Source organism: Impatiens glandulifera, unplaced genomic scaffold (genome assembly GCF_907164915.1).
Source record: "Impatiens glandulifera unplaced genomic scaffold, dImpGla2.1, whole genome shotgun sequence".
Classification (NCBI taxonomy): domain Eukaryota; kingdom Viridiplantae; phylum Streptophyta; class Magnoliopsida; order Ericales; family Balsaminaceae; genus Impatiens; species Impatiens glandulifera.
In genome coordinates this window covers 42,959-63,670 of record NW_025919654.1, presented here as the reverse complement: position 1 = coordinate 63,670, position 20,712 = coordinate 42,959, and the positions used below count along the sequence as shown (strand labels likewise).

At 33.9% G+C, this 20,712-nt stretch overlaps 1 protein-coding gene across 1 annotated transcript; it reads left to right on the top strand.

The window, feature by feature from the left end:
• Window positions 1-728: 728 nt before the first annotated feature.
• On the top strand, window positions 729-4,186 carry LOC124918306 (putative clathrin assembly protein At5g57200; the record flags this gene model as incomplete). The annotated part of the gene is made up of 13 exons (XM_047458499.1): window positions 729-869; window positions 947-1,085; window positions 1,304-1,431; window positions 1,518-1,610; window positions 1,704-1,754; window positions 2,302-2,367; window positions 2,458-2,523; window positions 2,661-2,741; window positions 2,825-2,905; window positions 2,982-3,143; window positions 3,228-3,303; window positions 3,454-3,572; window positions 3,660-4,186. Coding segments are annotated over 13 exons (1,581 nt in total), but the record flags the coding sequence as incomplete, so codon positions are not given.
• Between the last annotated feature and the right edge of the window lie 16,526 nt (window positions 4,187-20,712).

The window sequence follows — 20,712 nt, the reverse complement described above, 5'->3', positions numbered from 1 at the left end:
CGGGAAAAACTGGTAAGCTGAATCAAATTAATTTTAAATGAAAATCAAATTGATATATATACCTTATTACATTAATGAAAGACCTTATCCATTCGCGATGATTATGATGAAACTTTTTATATAAATTAAATTAATGTTTTCCATCACATATACAAATTTAATAAAAAAAAATACTTAAAAAAATATAATTACATAAATAATAAATAATTTTCTGTCATGCTATAAAAACAAAATAATAAAACAAACGAGAACCTTCAATTTGGACATGAAGAAGACGCCATTCGAAACCACCTAAACTACCTCCATCTTTTTCCTTCAAATATCATCATCATCATCATCATCTCCATTACTGCATATATTCTGGAGAAAGAGAAACTGGGAAGAGAGAGAGACGAAGACGAAGATCATTCAACTCTCTCTCTCTCTCCTCCCTGAGGTTTTCTCCATTAAGGACGGATGAGCACCTTTACAAGTTTCCGCAAGGCCTATGGCGCGCTCAAGGATACCACCTTGGTTGGCCTCGCCAAGGTCAATAGCGGATACAAGGTACACAATTTGCGATCATGTTCATTCCTGTCATTTTGTATTTGTATTATTTGTTCCGGTTTCTATTTGTAAGGATTTGGATATTGCGATTGTGAAAGCCACCAGTCATGTCCAATCACCGCCAAAGGAACGCTATATTAGAAGTAAGCTCAATCGTAACCCTAGATTACAATTATCGCGATTCTGAATCGATTAACGATAATTCATGTCTTCTTTCAACACTAGAGATATTTTACGCCACTTCCATAGTTCGTCCTCGAGAAGACGTTGCTTATTGTATTCGAGCTCTTGGAAGGAGGTTGTCGAAGACGCGAAATTGGATTGTAATGTCTTTCTCTCCGCTTGTTTGATCTTACTATTGTTCCTCTTGAATCTTAATATGATGATCCATTCAACACAGGTTGCGATCAAAACTTTGATAGTTATCCATCGAACACTCAGAGAAGGTGATCCTATTTTTAGGGAAGAATTATTGAACTACTCGCACAGAAGAAATATTCTTCAAATACCCAATTTCAAGGATGATTCAAGCCCTTTAGGTGAATTTAAATGATTATGTTCCTTAAATTCTCTTTTGTTTATCTTTTTCAAAACTTAAAGTTTGTAATATTTAAAAGGGGATTCACCTGCGACAACAGAGCTGAGCTCCATGTTTACCTCAGCTATTTTGATTTAGAGCTTCGAGTTTTTTTTATGGAAAATGATGTCATGTCATGTCTTGGATTGTAATTGTTTGTTTTTTCACTGTATTATGCAGCTTGGCATTGCTCGTCTTGGGTAAGAATGTACGCTCTCTTCCTAGAGGAAAGACTGGAGTGCTGCAGAGTACTGAAATACGATATAGAAGCAGAACGCCTCACTAAAACTTCACCAGGAGGAAGAAAAGTGAATAGTCTCATTAGGAATTTTAACCAATTTTCTTGCCTTTTAGTGCGTTCGGATTATGTAATGGTACTAGTCTGATCATGTAGGTGCATAGCCAGACACGACTTGTGAACGGTGAGGAGTTGCTCCTGCAGCTACCTGCCTTGCAACAGCTTTTGTATCGATTAACTGGATGTCGGGTAAGATTTGGGAATTCTTTTTCAATGATTGTATACTTTTAGGTAAAACCGTAAAAGTATTTGATCAAACTGATATAGAACTCTTCTATACAGCCTGAGGGGGCAGCTTTCAATGATTACCTTATTCAATATACCCTGGCCATGGTATGTGTAATGATAGTCTTACTTTTTTTAAGTTCTTGAATTCATTAAATCTTCTTTTGGGTAATATGAATCTATAAACCATGCTAACCTCAGTAGAAATTGTCTTTAACATAGTACAAGAGTATAAATAATAAATAAAAGCACAAGAAACATGTCAATTCCACAATCCCGAGTTAGGGTTGACACATTTTTGGGTCGAGAAAAAGAAAGAATCAACCATATGATTGTTCTTGATATCGTCATGTGCATGGCTGAGCTGATGATTTCATTTTGTAATTTATTTTGTACATTTATAGGGAGTAGTGGGCTTTTAGTTGATTCCTATAGTTTGGATTTCTAGGACATTAATGTACTTGTTTTTTAAAAAGTGAGGCGTTTTGCATAACACCAAATAAGTCCAAGTTATGACCAAAGTAGTCATAAGTTAAAACATGATAATCAAAAGAAGCCACAAGGTAAAAGACAAATAAACACAACGAATCAAAAAGAGAAATTATGACATTCCCTAATTAGAAACTTGTATTTTGTTAACACTTTTCTCTTACAGGTATTAAAAGAAAGCTTCAAAATATATTGCGCTATCAATGATGGGATCATTAATCTTGTCGAGCTGGTATGGCTGCAAAATTTCTTCTTTTGCTTTGATGATTCTTCTTTACATTCTTTTTGGAAACACAAATGGTTTGTTTGTCATTCTTTGTAGTTCTTCGGAATGTCTAGACAAAACACTGTGAAGGCTCTGAACATATATAAACGAGCTGGCAAACAGGTTAATAAGACTATATAAACACTTCAAAATCTTTGTGAATAAACTTGAATTAAAAAAAAAAAAAAGCAACATAACCTATATCTTTTCTAAAAGACAGACAAAAGGTGCAAATCATCTTTTTTTTTGGTGTCTTGTAGGCATACATTCTTGCAGATTTCTATGAATTTTGCAAAGGTTTGGAACTGGTCAGGAATTTTCAGTTTCCAGTTCTAAGACAGGTTTTACTCTTACAACTAATTGTAGCTCTCTCTTATCATCAATTCATTATACAAAACTGAATTTGCATAAACAAATTAAACAGCCGCCTCCTTCGTTTCTTGTCACGATGGAAGAATATGTCCTAGAAGCTCCTCAAACTTGCTCGGTTTCAGTTAAAAGATTGGTGAGCAAGATTCTACATGTTCACTAAAAACAAATTGTCTCCATTTAGAATCAATTTTGTTGAAATGAATATATAGGATTATTACGATACAAAGAAAGAACAGGAGGAAATGAAAGAAGTTGTTCCCAAAGAAAATGAAAACCAAGTGGAAGTGAAGAGTAATGCGACAGAAAAGGTCCAGCCCAGGAAAAAGGAACCTTTACCGTTTATATCAATTGATGAACCTGCTGATTTTCTAGTAAGATCAAATTCTAGAATGTTCATTGGTTACTTGAATAACAAGTTTTTTTACCATTGGGATACATTTCTTTCCATGTTGTAGGGATTAAGAGAAACTAACCCGAAAGCTATTGAACTAGAAGAAAGCAATGCCTTGGCTCTTGCCATTTTCCCACCTGGTAAGCCATAAATAGCTTCATTTCAACTCGTCATCTGGCTGGGGTCCAGTATGATTCCACAAAGAACTAATTCATTCATATAAATACGGGTAATGACAGTCAAATTTAAAGATTGATTAAGATAACGAATGTTACCATCTCTTATTTTAGGAAGTGTTGACCAATCAAACAATTTGAGGATGAGTGAAATCGGAAACACAATGGGATGGGAGCTAGCTCTTGTAACTACGCCAAGCAACACCACAACCCAATTAACCGAAAGAAAATTGGTTTGTATCCAAACCGATGATTTCTTCATTCGCATTATGCATGCTTACTATGATGAATATATAATTTATTTTCCGGTTCAATTTCAGGCTGGCGGATTTGACAGGTTACTACTTGATAGCTTGTACGAAGATGATGTTGCGAGAAGGCAACTTCAACTACAAAACGCAGGTTATGGATTTGGAACCAACCCATTTGAGCAAACCGTGGACTCGTTTTCAATTTTCAACAACGTAGCTCCCCCAACCGGGGTGCAAATGGCCATGATGGCTCAACAACAGCAGTTCATGTACCAACAACAGAGCCCCATGGTTTGGATGGATACGGCCGTGTCACAACCTTATCTATGCTTACCACAATACCCTCAACACAATTTGAATTCGACATTATACATGGGTTCATCAAATCCATTTGGAGATGCATTAGACTATTATCCTAATAGCCATGGGAATAATACATTATTCTAAGAGTGATATTGATATTATTAAATTCTACTATTTATCTTTCTGTCTATTTTTTCCCAAAAGCTTTGTACACATAAGAATGAAGTCTTGTATAGATATCTTTATGAGTGATACAAAATAATTTGAGAAGATAACATATAGTACTGTATGTTAAGTTTATGTTTTCATATCAATAGGTGGACTATTCAAAGTAAATTCTTGTTAAGTAGTAAAATATGTTCATGACCAAATAAATGAGTTTTAGACCAACGGAAACAAACCATGTAAACAATGTTTTTTATTTTTATTTTTTTTATTAGATAATAATTTGACTGGAAGTATATATATATATATATACATATAAATAATGGTATCAAATGTCTATAGAGGAGACATTCCCCACTGGTTCATAGACTGATTTTACTGTTTTGGTCCTAGTCCAAAGGTTTTACCAGAAGAGATCAAAGTCCTATTTGATAAATGGAGCGAGGTATCTCCCCAGCTTCTGAAAAACAAGAAGCTAATTTATATATTGAAGGAATAGCTTCATGTTTCTTTTTTACTTAATTTTCCATTACATGGATTTGGAAAATGGATTTCTGAATTTGGTTATACCAAAACAGGCATTCCCTGTCTGTTTAGATCATCTTATTATAAATTTTGGGATAAAATGATAAGAATAGATCAGGAAACAAATGAGTGATTCGGGAAGGAGACAATGGACCTCCTACACCAGCAAATAAGTATGTATGAAGAAAAACGACAAGTAGCTGAAGCACCGTCCCCGTTTGATTATATCTCCAAAAAATTTCGAATGAGGTCAGAGAACTTATCAAAGAGCCAGATGATATCTGCATATATTGAAGAAATGAAGAAAGATTTTATGTTTAAATTTGAAGATGATAATAAATCAAACAAATCAGATTCAACTATGGCATCTGATTATCTCCAAGACGCTCAAAGTGATGTCGGTATTGAAGACATTTTCGAAGCAATCAAAGACACCTTGGTTGAAAAAATTTCAAGAAAAGACGTTGGATCATCATCATCCAGCCAGTTCAAGATTTAAAGAGGAAACAAGATCCGTAAGATGCGAAAAAAAAACTTATCCCGGGAATCCCGGGAGGTACTATTTGCAGAAGAAGAGACAAGATCCGTAATTTGCGGAAAAAAAAACTTATCCCGGGAATCCCAGGAGTCACTGTTCAAGTTTTTAACTTTTGTTAAATATTTTACTATAAATAGTTGTTCATGTTGGGTTGGAAGGGGAGGCGAAAACGACCCCTGAAGTCTGTATTGTACTCTCTCTCTATTGTACTCTCTATCACCATCACCCTATTGTAATATATTGGAAGTTGCATGAATAAAAGTTTGGAGGACAGTGTGTTTAACCTTCAATTTCGGGTACGTTTCAAATCTTACTACGTATTTAATTATTTGCTTTAAATGTCAAGCCTAATAGGCTAATCTAATTAGATGTTGATCATGTCGGCTAACTACCCTACCTAAAAAAAAGTAATTCATAAAAAATTAAAGCTTATCTTAGAAGTTTGAATGGACATCTGGCATGGATTTGAAGTGTCGATCCCTTTTATAAAATGGTACTTTAATTTTGTGTTCCTGTTTAGTCCTATTTGACCACTGTTTAGGCACGTTGGACATTATGGAACTTTAAATTAAAGTTAAGTATTATAATTGATTGATAGACATTTCTTTATGTCCTAAACATGTGTTGTCCCTCGTCAGACTTTCATTATAAGCTCTATTTTTTATTTATTATATCCGATCCTAAAAATAATGGTATCTAAATTTAATGTATATATATATATATGTATATATGTATATATGTATATATATATATATGTATGTATATATATATATGTATATATGTGTGTATATGTATATATGTGTGTATATGTATATATATATGTATATGTATGTATATGTATATATATGTATATGTATGTATGTGGTGTTTATTGAAAGAGAAATGATACAAGAAACGAATTGGGGGAACGAAACAAGAAGCGAATCCACCTGGCATGCCACGGAGGAAAGAGAAAAAAATTACATCTTCTCTCTCTAGCAAACCCTCATCTCATTTCCCGCTCATCAAACAAAACCCTCCTTATTCTTCTTCTTCCATTTTCTTCACCCTCGGCACACTGTTTATCATCTTCTCCTTCCATTCTTTAGATTCGTCTTCATCCGCGCCGTCTAGCCTTTTCTCCTTACGTTCTTTAGATTCGTCTTCATCATCATCGTTTAACTTCTTACTGTTCTTGCGTCTTCATCCTCGTCGTCCTTCCGTTCTTTAGATTTGTCTTCATCCTCGTCGTCTTCTCCTTGCGTTTTGTTTAGATTCGTCTTCGTCACTGTCCGACTGTCCGATTAGCTTCTTCTTCTAATGGTATATCTTCTCTGCCATCATAGCTTACTTTTTTCTTTGTTTTATTGTTCTTCTGTTTGTTTTAAGAGATTCACGTTTTTCTGTTGTTTTGTGATTGTTATGTGTAGGAACCAATATGTAGCTAGAACCTGTATAAAACTGTTAATATTTTTGTTGTTTTCAAGAACCTGTATAAAACTGTTAATATTTTTGTTGGCTTGTGTTGTCCTCTGTTTTGTTCTATGTTGTCCCGTGTCTTAAACTATGATGTCCCGTGTCTTAAACTATGTTGTCCCGTGTAAATATTGAAGTTGCTCGAAATGTTAATATTCTGATGTCATTTGTGTTATTGTAATATGTTGTTCCGTGTTTTTAACTATATTTTTTTTGTGTTTTAATGCGTTTTATCCAATATGTCTTTCTGCATTTTATTCAATATGTTGTCATGTATTACTGTAATATGTTGTTCATGTGTTGTCATGTATTCTTTATGCTGATTTCTCTTTTTTTGTCTTATGTAGTCCTATGGATGAACCATCATCACCATGTACCAAAGACAAAATTCCCAGTGTTGGGATGTCGTTTATTTCTAAAAATAACCTACCAACAATTGGGGACATAAATATGTATATCTTTTTGTTGTTTATGTAGTTAGACTTTTAATATTCTGTTGTTTTTAAAAACCTGTGTAAAACTGTTAATATTTTTGTTGGCTTGTGTTGTCCTCTGTTTTGTTTTATGTTGTCCAGTGTCCTAAACTATGTTGTCCTGTATTTTTATACGCTGTTGTCATGTGTTGTAAATATTTAAGTTACTCGAAATGTTAATATTCTATTGTCATTTGTATTATTGTAATATGTTGTTCCGTGTTTTAAACTATATTTTAATGCGTTTTATTATTCTTCTGTTTGTTTCAAAAGATTCACGTTTTTCTGTTGTTTTGTGATTGTTCATGTGTTGATTTCTGTTTTTTGTATTCTTATGTAGCCCTATGGATGAACCATCATCTTAATGTACCAAAGAAAAAATTCCAAAGTTTGGGATGTCGTTTGTTTCTGAAAATGACCTTCGAGAATTTTATAGATTGTATGCACAATCAATGGGTTTTGGAGTCCGAATTTTATAGATTGACCTTCAAGGTACAATTCAATTGTATATTTCTGTTTCTGTTCGATTCATCAAAATTATGTGACTTTTTTGTAGTTACAAAATGGAACTCTTTTTATGCAGGAATTGATGGAATTGAATGAAACATGATGATGCAAAGACTGTATTCATTCTTTCTTTCTTACTTTATTTTTTGTTTCTTTCAGCAAAATATGTCCAGAATCATCATGTATGTATTCATTCACCATGTTATTAGATTCACATTTCCCTAACAAAATAATCATATATCACTTCTCCATTTACAACCATTTTATTTATTTATAGCCTGTACTTGAATATATGTAAAAAGAAATTGAACAACATTTAACTACTACTTTTAATCATAATAATAATAAAATTGAACTCCGGTAGGACTCTTCTTGCCTATGTCCGTGCCTGGCTCAAGAGCACAATAACGAAAACAACTAGGATAATCAACTTTGCAACAATTGACCTGTTGAAAATAATAATAATAATAATAATCTCTATTTCTAAACCATGTTTTACCCAAATTGACAAACCATTCTTAAGAGATCAGCTAACAATACTATTCAATTATAAATATAAACCATTACATTGAATTGAATTAAGCACACGGATAGATAATATAATAATAGTTTTGGATTGAAGAGAAAGATGGTGATCAACTAACAATACTATTCAAAAAGTAAATGTTTTAATTATACTAACATAAAACCATTACATTACTATTTCGGATAATTTGGTTTTGTACAACTTTCTGGTCTTGTATTGTAAGTTCATCCGATAAATGTTAGAATCGGATTGTAGAATCCTCGATAGGTATTGGATTCGTAGACAATGAATATTCTTGCTCGCATTTACTCGGGTTATGCCACAAGTCCACTTCGGATCTCCCTTGTATGTCTCCATGTGCAGCATACAGAATACTCCACAATCCTTAAAGTTCCCTACGTCTTGCCAGGTCATTTTCAATAGCCTCACAACGCATTTCAAGAGTGTGTCAAAAATGCTCAACTTCATATCCGCAACAAAGTTAAAAAAACTTGCATCTAATAGTCTTCAATACTGCGTACTTTGAACCCATATCTATACCCTTCGGGAGTGGCCTATTGTCAATGATATCCATTGTGTTCGACTTCGTATTGTAAACGACGAAATAAAAATGAGAATCATAACCTATGAGTAGAAAAATCTGCATCCAAATATCACAGCACAATAAAGTTAACATAGTATAGTGACAACACACCATAATAACATAGGACAACATAGTTTAGTGTATGACAAGGGACAACAAAGTGTAAGACACTGGACAACACAGTAAAAAACACTGTACAATAGCGTATTAAACACAAGACAATAGACTTACAAGTTCATCCCTTTCAAGGTCTCCAAGCATTAATCCAAACTCCGTCAGTTCCTTTAGTAATACAGTATTATAGTCCTTTTGTGACAAGTTTGTTGCACCCTGTTGAAGAACTTTTATATTAGCTGTGAGTTTTTCTTTACTTTTTCATACCTCTGTTATCTTCTCCATTTCCTAATACCACTCACCTAAATTTCAAAGAGTTAATCATATACCTCTACTTCATAAACAAAGAGTTAATCATTTCCTAATACCTCTGCTCCATAAAATGGTATAGATATATCGACAGTTAATCATATACCAGAAAATAAAGAACTGATTCAATGATGAATAAACAAGAGGAGACAGTTAATGCTGCAATAGATCCACAATGAACAAGGAACACAGTAAATGAAAATAGTGCAACAACGATAACTTACCTTTCATCTCTATCTGAAGTTAACGCTGCATCTCTATCTGGATTTTTCCTTTTACCTAAAGTTTTTTGTTCTTCTTTGTCATTGTTTGAGCGGATTCCGTTTGAGCGGAAATGGTAGTGAGTTTTAGCGGAGATAAATTGAAGATTAAAGAGAGGGTTGTTGATCAGAAATGAGAGTGAGTTTTAGCGGAGATAGATTGAAGATTGAAGAGATGGTTGTTGATCAGAAATGGGAGTGAGTTTTAGCAGAGATAGATTGAAGATTGAAGAGAGGGTTGTTTAGAGAATTTTGAGCGTTTCCAGATTGAAGAGAGAGAATGGTTGAGAGGAAATGAGAGGAGTTTGAATTGAGGGGGATTATCCTACGTGAAAAAAAACAAAATTAATTATTATTTGACCTACCTGGCATACCAGGTGGAGTCGCTTCTTGTTTCGTTCCCCAGAGTCGCTTCTTGTATCATCTCTCTTATTAAAATTGGGTAAATCATTTAAAATTAAAAATTATAATTAAAGTGATGTGTTTTTATTATTGTCAATCTTACTATTTTTAGTTCGAAATTTTAAATATATATTTTTTCTGAACAAAAAATATTTTATTATTTTATCATTTACAATACAATATATATATTTTTTAATTTATTAATTTAAATGTTGAACATATATTCTTTTTAACCGATATTTTTTTTTTCTGAATTTTAGAAATTAACCTAGAATCCGATATTTTTTTTAATTTTGTAAATAAATATATTGAACAAATATTTTTTTAATTAGAATTGACCTCTAGATAAAAAATTTTGACAACTAAACTATTCTAATATGTTTTAAAAAAATGGGACCATGGGTTAAAAACATAAAAACAAATAACTAAACTAATAAGACTTTATCAAATATCTTAATAATATTTAATATATATTCAAATTACTTTTTTATTATATATATTTTTTTCAAACATAAAAATTAGAATTAAATTAGAATTTTATAATTTTTTTAAAATATAAATATTGAATTGTAATTTAATATAATTATAGTGGAATTTAAATTTGAATTTTAATGCTAAATCCGATTTTCACTCATTCAAATATACAATAAAGTTTTCATAAGAATTTGCATAAGTTTAAAAGAATACTATATATCAATTACTTTTTGAGAAATGATAAATGGAAGAGAATTTAGAAGATGAAATAAGAAAAAAAATTATGTAGACATTCAATCATTTTAGTTGAAAAAATATCTCTTTTCTTTCTCTTTTCTCATTTTTTACCTTTTTCTTTTTTTCTGGTTAATAGGGTGATACCATTCATTTTCTCCTTCGTCCACTTTCCCAAATTTCTTCTCATATCACTTCTCTTTACTTTCTATAATTTTAAATAATTTTGAACTAACCAATTATTTCAAAAATATTTTGGAATTAGCTCATTAAACCTAATATATTGAAATAAATAATTAGTTTGATGATAAATAAATATACTTGATATAAGTAAAATATAATAATCATTTTGTATCTATTTTGAGGAAAGGAAAAATAAAAAGTATGGGAACAGAAAACCGTCGTTGGCCGTTGGCCGTTGGTCGTTGGCCGTTGGTCGTTGGCCGTTGGTCGTTGGCCGTTGGCCGTTGGCCGTTGTAGACAATACAAATGGAGGCGGATAGCCAGAGGACCGCCATCGCCAACCAAGAAGATGTTGAGTTATGGAGCCTACACTTATAATAAACTCTACATTGTTAATTATAGTTTATTGGGTTTGTATTTGGTTTTGAGCTTGAGCCTGACCAACAATTATTTAAGTTTATTAACTGAATATTTACCCTATAAATATGTGATTATTAAGAGTTTACAAAAATTAGACATAATTCTAGAGAGATAAAGTGTGAGGCAAAAATTATGTATTCCTTCTTCTTCTTTATAGTGAAATCTGGTGGCGGCTGAAGTGAACGTAGCTCAATTTAAGTGAACCACTATAAAGCTGTGTCTTCTTGTGTTCTTCTTTCTTGCATTTTTGCAGATTGTTTCAAACATGTCAGATTTGGGAGATACAAATCTTAACAACTGATATCAGAGCATCTAGGCTAGATCTGAGCATTGGAAACGATGGCAAGCGAGAACAGTATAGGACATGGGATTGGATGATTCAATGGGACATATTATGCCTTTCGGAGGATGTAGATTGAAGATTATCTCTATGGAAAGAAACTTATTGTTCCTTTGAGTGAGAAACCAGAGAAGATAGATGACGCTGAATGGTAACTCCTTGATAGACAGGTTTTGGGAGTTGTCCGATTGACGCTAGCCAAGACGGTTTCTCACAATGTAGCAAAGGAAAAGACCACCATGGGTCTGGTGAAAGCTCTTTCTGATATGTATGAGAAATCATCTGTTAACAACAAGGTACACTTAATAAAAATACTCTTTTACTTAAGAATAGTTGATGGTACTTATGTCACTACTCATTTGAACGAATTCAATATAATTGTGAATCAATTGCTATCTGTTGAGATTGATTTTGGGGATGAAGTTAGTGCCCTTATTTTGTTAGCATCTCTACCAAATAGCTGGGAACATATGAGGGCAGCAATTAGTAATTTAGTTGGAAATGCTAAACTAAAATTTGTTGAAGTTAGAGATCGTATTCTTGCTGAAGAGGTTCGTAAAATTGATTCAGGTGAAACGTTCAAAGGTTCTGCTCTGAATGTGGAAAACAGGGGCAGATGTAATGATATAATTTTTTTTAAGGAAAAATGACTTAGCGTCATTTCATTAAAAATTCCTAAAAACGGGAAAAAAACCACAAGTTTAAGAGATCATTCTAGACAGGCCTATAATGATTTTGAAGTCATAACATTTTGAATAAAAAGTAAAAAGTTAAAAACGTAAATGAATTATCTGATTATAATGATTTCAATTTTAGTGAGTTCAAAAAACGGTAAATTCCAGTTCCTGCAGATATTCTAGTTCTGCTCCGTACTTGGAATTCTTCTCCACGTTCCCGTGAGGGCGCTGCAATCCGATACAATATCTTTCCATAACTCTTCAACGCTCATGCGGGTTCTTCCATATACCCTTGCATTCCGTTCTTGCCAAATGTTATACACCATTTCTCCAAAGCCGCACTTGAACACGCTTGTTGCAAATCTATTTCCCTTGGCTTTGAGTAGTGCCGCTTCTTTGATTTCATTTCATTCGCTCGGGAAACTGATCAGCTCCAGGCTTTTATAGAATCTGTCACAAAGCTCCAAAGTAATACATCAGCTCCCAAATAAGTGATATATGGTTTCTTCATTTCCTATGCATAAAAGACATCTTGCGTCCGGGATGCTCATATACTTGCTGATACGATCACGAATGCTGAGTCTTTCCCAGATGGCGAGTCATAGGATGAACTGGTGTCGAGGGATAATCTTCGTTGACCATACAAGAGGAGCCCATTCTACTTTCTACGCTTTTTCCCGGGTTACCTCCAATATTTTCTTCGATACCAGCTTCATATTGTCATCAACTTTCCATTCATGAATATCCAGTCTGTCGTGTATTTGTATGTTACTTATATGATCAAGTATCCTCTTTCCTTCTGGAATTCTTCTTAGGAGCGAGTTCCAATTCCCGTATTTGATGTCTTTGATTTTCGCTTTTTCGTAGTCCCTTCTGATACGGGTATTTTGAAACTCCTCATTGTGGATGATAAGCTAGTTTTCGAACCAGGGGTCGTGCTAGAATAGAGTTTCTTTCCCGTCCCCTAGCCGGATGTCGTAAAGATCTGTAATATCGCTTCTTATTTTAAGAATATTTTTCAGAGAGCAACTCATACCTTCGTGAATTTTGTAGGTCCAAATGTTGGTTTCGTGTTTCATAAACCTCGTATGCACTCATTTGATCCATAGTGACTCCTGATTGCACTCCAAAGCCCACATATGCTTGAAGGTTAGAGCCTTGTTCCAATCGATACAGTTCTTCAAGCCGATGCCTCCCTCGTACTTCGGTTTGCAGAGAGTGATGCATTTGACTTTCACTATTGCCCCAGATAAAGTTCCTCATCAACGTGTCGAGCTCCTTCATTACCTTCTTCGGAATGACCATCTGCTGCGCCTAGTAGCCAACTATGCCCACGACCACTGTTTTGATAAGTTTGATCCTCCTTGCATAAGAAAGTTTTTTTACTGCCCAGTCAGATATCTTGTTTTTTACCTTTTCAATCAGCGACTTGTAGTGTGAGTTATCGATCTGCTTCGCGGTTAACGGAATTCCTAAGTACCTTACGGGAAAACCGCCTACCTTGATGCTCATGATGTTAAAGATGTCCTTCTTTGTTTCGTCCTTCACGCCTCCATAAAATGCCATATTTTGCTTTCATTAATAGTTAAAACTATAACCTCAGAAAATAACGTTAGTGTAGCCCTAATAGTTTTAATGGAATCAACGTCTGCGTGCGCTAGAATGAACAAATCGTCAGCAAAGAATAAATGGGTTACCTCCTCTACCTCACAAAATGGGTGAAAGATGTATGGACGATTCTTTTGGAACATCGCGAAGATAATCTCAAAGATATTTTAACCGAGGTAAGAACAAATCTATGTCGAGAAGCAGGAGGAGTCAGTCCAAGTCTGAACGGATATTTGAGTGCTAGAATTATGGTAAACATGGTCATTTAAAGAGAAACTCCAAAGCACCAAAGAAAACGGTGATGATAAAAATGATGCAGCCAACGTTGTTACAGAATCTGTCACTGATGCGTTACTTCTGTCTGTTGATAGCCCAATAGATTCATGGGTTTTGGACTCGGGAGCATCTTTCCATACCACTACTCACAAAGAATTAATGGAGAATTATGTGGCTGGAAACTGTGGGAAAGTTTATTTCGCAGATGGTGAGCCATTGGATATTGTTGGCATGGGGGACATCAAATTGAAGATGGAAAATGGTTCTGTTTAGAAGATTAATAAGGTGAGACACATTCCAGGTTTAATGCGCAATCTGATTTTTGTTACACAACTTGATGAAGAAGGTCACAATTTCAGTTGTGGAAATGGTGCATGGAAGGTGACTAAAGGAGCAATAGTTTTTGCTCGAGGTCACAAAACTGGAACGTTATACACGACTTCAACTTGCAGAGAAATAATTTCTGCTGTAGTTGATGACTCGAAGAACAGTGAGCTGTGGAATTGCAGGTTGTGCCATATGAGAGAAAAAGAGATGAAAATTCTTTTGAAGAATGGACAAATTCCAGATCTGAAGTCTATTTAACATTAGTTATGTGAAAAATTCATTCTTGGAAAACAGAAACAGGTGAGTTTCTTGAAGATTGGGAAGGAGCTCAAGAAAGAAATGCTAGAGTTGGTACACGTTGAGAAAGAAAGGCTAGAGTTGGTACACATTGATCTGTGGGAACCTGCACATGTTTCTTCTGTTGGCGGATCACAATACTATGTGATGTTTATAGATGATTCGATAAGAAATGTATGGGTATATTTTATGAAGAACAAGTCTGAAGTATTTGCTATTTTCAAGAAATGGAAGGCTTTGGTTGAAAATGAAACAAATCAGAAAGTTAAGTTCTTGAAATCCAATAACGGAGGTGAATATATCAATTTAGATTTTAAAGAGTATTGTGCTGTGAATGGGATCAGTATGGTGAAGACTGTTCCCCGAACGCCTCAAGAGATAGGAGCAAACTTGATCCAAAGTCTAATAAATGTTTTTTTATTGGTTATGGTGATATCGAGCTTGGTTATCGTTTCTGGGATAATCAAAATCGGAAGATCATTCGTAGCAGAAATGTTATCTTCAATGAATAGGTTTTCTACAAAGATTGTGTTAGGAAGACATCAAATGGTGATTCCAAGTTGGAAGAGACTGATACAGTCAATTTGAGAGAATTTTCAGTTAAATATATACCAACTGTCGAAGAAGAACAATGTGTCGTTGAAGATGACATCATTGAGAATGTGGCTCCAAAGGTAAATCAGCAAACACAGATTATACAGTTGAGAAGATCATCAAGGAATTGAAAACCAGTTGAGAGATGGTCTTCATCTCAGAACTATATCTTGTTGACAGATAGAGGTGAACCTGAATGCTATGAGAAAACAATACAATATGATGAATTGGTAAGTGGGAGTCTGCGATGAAAGATGAGATGGACTCTTTGATGTTGAATTAGACTTGGGAGCTCACTGAGCTGCCAAAGGGAAAGAAAGCAATTCACAACAAATGGATCTTTAGGATTAAAGAAGAACATGATAAACCATGAAGTACAAGGCAAGGTTGGTTGTGAAAGAATTTCAACAAAAAGAAAGTATTGACAATAATGAGATCTTCTCTCTAGTAGTTAAATTGATGACAATCAGAACTATTTTGAGTTTGGTTGTGAAAGAAGACATTCATCTTCAACAAATGGATTTCAAAACTACTTTTCTTCATGGTGATTTAGATGAAGAGATTTACATACGACAACCATAAAGATTTGAAATCAAAGGAAAATATGATCTTGTGTGTAAGCTTCAGAAAAGTCTGTATGGTTTGAAACAGGCTCCAAGGCAATGATACAAGAAGTTCGATAGCTTCATAAAAAGTAACAATTTTCTGAGGTGTGGAGCTGATCATTGGTGCTATATCAAGAGGTTTGATAAATCGTACATTATTCTGCTACTCTACGTTGATGACATGCTGATTGCTAGAGCAAGCTTGTATGAGATTAACAAGTTTAAGAAAGAGTTGACTGAAAAGTTTGCAATGAAGGATTTGGGAGCTTCTAAACAAATCCTTGGGATGATAATATTCATGGATGAAGAAGTTCTCAAGCTTTCACAAGAAGAAAATGTGAAAAAAGTTCTTAGCAAGTTCAACATGTATGATGTAAAACCAGTTACTACCTGCCTTAACTAGTCACTTAAGACTATCTAAAGATCAGTCACCTTCAACAGAGGAGGAGAAAAATTACATGGCTACTGTTCCGTATGACTCTGTCATTGGTTGTATTATGTATGCGATGGTTTGCACAAGACCAAACATAGCACATGTAGTGGGAGTTGTTAGCAGGTTCATGAGTAACCCGGGTAGACAACATTGGGAAGTAGTAAAGTGGATACTACGATACTTAAGAGGAAGTACAGGTCTCGCTTTGTGTTTTTGAAAGTCTAATATGGCTTTGGAAGGATATGTTAATGTTGACAATGGTGGTGATGTTGATAGTAGGAAGAGCACAACATGGTACGTTTATACTCTAGGTGGTACTGCAATCAGTTGAGTTTCAAAATTGTAGAAGATTGCCGCTCTTTCTAGTTGTGAGGCAGAGTATGTTGATGTGACAGAGACTGCTAAGGAGATGATGTGGTTACAACCCTTTTTGCGAGAATTGGGTCAAGACTACGAGGGAAGTGTGTTACGATGCGACAGTCAGAGTGTCATTCATTTGGCAAAGAATCCTGTTTATCATGGCATGACGAAGCATATACATGTTCATTATCATTTCATCCGGTCAGCTTTAGAAGATGGAGTATTAGCTCTTGAGAAGATTCCCGAGAGTGAGAATCCAGCTGGTATGTTGACGAAAGCTGTGACAAATGAGAAACTGAAGTTGTGTGCAACTTCAGTTGGTCTTCTTCGTTAAGACACCTGATGGAAAGCCGCTACCAATCAAGAAATGATGAAGTTAGTCGTCAAGTGGGAGATTGTTTAATTATGGAGCCTACACTTATAATAAACTCTACATTGTTAATTAAAGTTTATTGGGTTTGTATTTGGTTTTGGGCTTGGGCCTGACCAACAATTATTTAGGTTTATTACCTGAATGTTTACCCTATAAATATGTGATTATTTTACAAAAATTAGACATAATTCTAGAGAGATAAAGTGTGAGGCAAAAACTCTATATTCTTTCTTCTTCTTCATAGTGAAATTTGGTGGCGGCTGAAGTGGACGTAACTCAATTTGAGTGAACCACTATAAATTTGTGTCTTTTTTTATCATTCTTTCTTGCGTTTTTGCAGATTGTTTCAAGCAGGTGGGATTTGGGAATTACAAATCCTAACCCAAGAGCCGGCCACGTGAGGAGTCAACGACGCCAAAAAAAGTCAACAATCATGGATCATGAGCAAGCGTACAACATAGACAAGATGTTAGACGTTGACATAGGGAATTAAGGTCGCAAGAAGCCACAAAACGGCATTGTTTTGAAGTAGGCTGTAGACAAAAAAATATTTTTCTCCATCAGCTTCAGTTTTTTAATTATTTGAAAATACCTAACTCTTGATAGCATGTTCAATGAAAGATGAGCCCCATTTCCCTAAATATCTCAAATCATTTCATCAACTGGAAATGATGAATTTGCCATAAGAAAATTTCAAGGCAAAAGGATGAAATTCCAAATTCACCTAAATATAAGGATCTCGAACGTTGGGCTCAGTTCAAGCTTACCGGAATTTCTAGTTTTTCATTTGAGCTTGATTTGTAGATCATGATTGCTTGTAGCTTGATGCTAGGAGTTCATTGGGGAGATATGAAGAGTCTTTAGGCTATCAATCGAAGGTTAGGCATTTCAGACTTGTAAAAATCAATTTTGGTATGTAATTGTCGATTTGAGTAATATGATCAGGATTTTCTTGAATTGGAGCTTCATACTTGTTCTATATTCATCATATATTAATTCTAGATTTATAGAATCAAACCATAATACCTAAACAAAAAATGCCCAATTTGGAAAATGAACTTTCGATCTATAAATTCGTTTTCGATGTTTGTGTGTTATTCTTAGCTTGTTAGCTATGTAATTAGTTCATAGTGATCATGTGACGAAGTGAAGTTTTGAGAATTTGAAAATTTCAAATATGAACCCTTTGGATTTTTGAATTCTGCTTGTGATTGGTGATGAATGACGATGATTTAAGTTGATATTCTTGCTTATGACGATGATATGTTGATGTTGTGAAAGTTTTTAGGCCATTTGGAGATGAATTATAAAATTTGACATTTTCAAATAATCCTCATGTGTTATTGTTTAGGTCATTTCAGCTTGATGTTTGTAGATTTTGTTTGGCATGTTTATTATGTTATGAAATAAACTGGAAATTATGGTTGTAAAACATTTTCAAATAGACTTGATGATCATGTTTTAATTCTTCCAACTCTTGTTTGATTTTAGATTTTAATTTAATTTATGATTTGGATTAGGTTATTATAATTGTTTAATAATCTTAAAAAATGACTAAAACAAGAACATTTAACCATTTGATCTAAAATTTAATGAACTTTGGCTAATTGATCTAGGAGCCTTCCAATGATCCAAATGAGTATAAAATGGACACAGCCTAGATTATGTACAGGGTTATGATTGATCTTTGAGTGAAAGCTTGATATTGCATGTTTGGTTCACACTTTTTTCAAAACATATTGTGGTCATGAACTTAAAATGTGTGGAATTTTGGCTAAGAGATTTAGGTGACTTCTAGAGGTCCATATGTGCCAAGATTTTTCCACGACCTAGATTTCACTTAAATTAAGAAATGAGCTCAAGCCAAATTTGTCAATTCATAGTTTTGTTCGACAACTTTTTCTCAACAAGATTCTGACCGGGTTTTGGTGACTAGGTTAGAAACCCTAAAATGTAGTATATTGGTTAAGTAATTTAGTTGATTTCAAAGCATCCAATTGAGATAATGTTTTGTGGTGATATAAACCTCATATAATAAAACAATTGAGCTCGAGCCCAATTTCAAATTTGTAAATTGATCTGGGACATGTGAATTAACAAGTTGGTGAAATTTCATTGTTTGAATTTGATAAATATTTGTATTTTCTTCAGAGGGATCAAGTGACTTTTCTCCAGGTGTATTTTCTTATTCATTAATTTCATTCTTTTAATATGTGACTTATCTGAGTGCATGCTAGAATAAAATTATATAAAACTGATGTATATAGGATATGAATGATACCTTTAGGTGAATACTAAGATTTTGAGGATTTAATTAACTTATAAACTAAAATGTAAACATAAATGGCTAAATATTTAAATTAGAGACCATTTTTAGATTTTTGAATCCCTTTTTAGTATACTAAAACATTCTAAGGATCGCCTCAAGACATCCGAGTTGAGAGAGATAAACAAGTAAATATTAATCCTTTCAAATCTACCAATTGATGTACTTGAGATGTGTTTCCTCTAGCTCTCGAAAAAGACATTATATGAATTCTTTGGTCTTAAGAATGATTAAGAATGAGTGACTGCCCTTCTTCGACCTTTATTTTCCAACCTAATAGGGAACAACTAACGATTTCCATTAATTCAACATGGTTCTATGGTTGGTCCGCGACTCCTCGATGTCGAAGACGTTCATGGGGTGATCTTGTAGTTCCTACAGGGTGGTTGTTTTTATGTTGAAAATATTTTTTATTTATCAATGGAAAATGAGTTTGACATATTGGGTATATATATATATATATATATATATATATATATATATATATATATATATATATATTTATTGAAGCTTTTATTTTGAGGATAATCGTAATTGTTGATGTAGTTTATGCGTGATGAAAAAGAGCATTGAAATGGTCTTAGCCCCTAAATATTCAGACAATAAAAAGAAAAATAAATTAAGATAATTATGAATTTAATTGATTTTCACTTATTTATTGAACAACTCAAAATTTAGTAGTTAAATGATTTAGTTTATAGTCGATTATCTAAGGTACTAGTTGTTGCTTCAAACTTACTGAGAGTGATTGCCCCTTTCATCCTGAGGGGATAGTGGGATCGTACCATTCAAACACCTTTTTTCATGCTTTTTCCCAAGGTCTAGAGTAGACAGGCACGAGGGACAAAATTCCGAAACTCTTTCCCAAGTGTAATCAAGCACCAAAAGGTGAAATGTTCACCCTACTCCGGTGATCATTTCCCCTACATCTAAGATCATCATCATGCCCTAAACTGGCAACTAACCAAAGACAAACCAAAATGCCATCAATGGCTATTTGAATTAATTTAACCCACTTTATTAATGAACCGACCTTGATAGGCTATAAATAGCCTCGCTTGAGCAAACCAAAGGCAAGAGATCCACTCTCAAGCCCTCAATCAAACCTTTTGAAAAATTTACCATTGAAGTTCAAGTTTTTTGAATTTTCAGAATTTTCATGTAAAGCCCTAAAGACTCTAATGAAGGCATTCATGAAGCTTCCGTAAGAGCTAAGGAATATTATCCAACTCCCAGTAAGTTTCCAATCACTCTCTATTTCGAACTACCAATTTAGATTGAATTTTTTATATTATAGTTTTGACAGTTTTGTATACTGTTTTAGTTGTTTGATTTCTTGATTTAGAAACGATCCTAGGATCGTTTGTGAACTTTATATTGAAGCCAAACTCGATCAATCAACCCAAATAAAAAACTCCTAAATTTGAATTTTAAA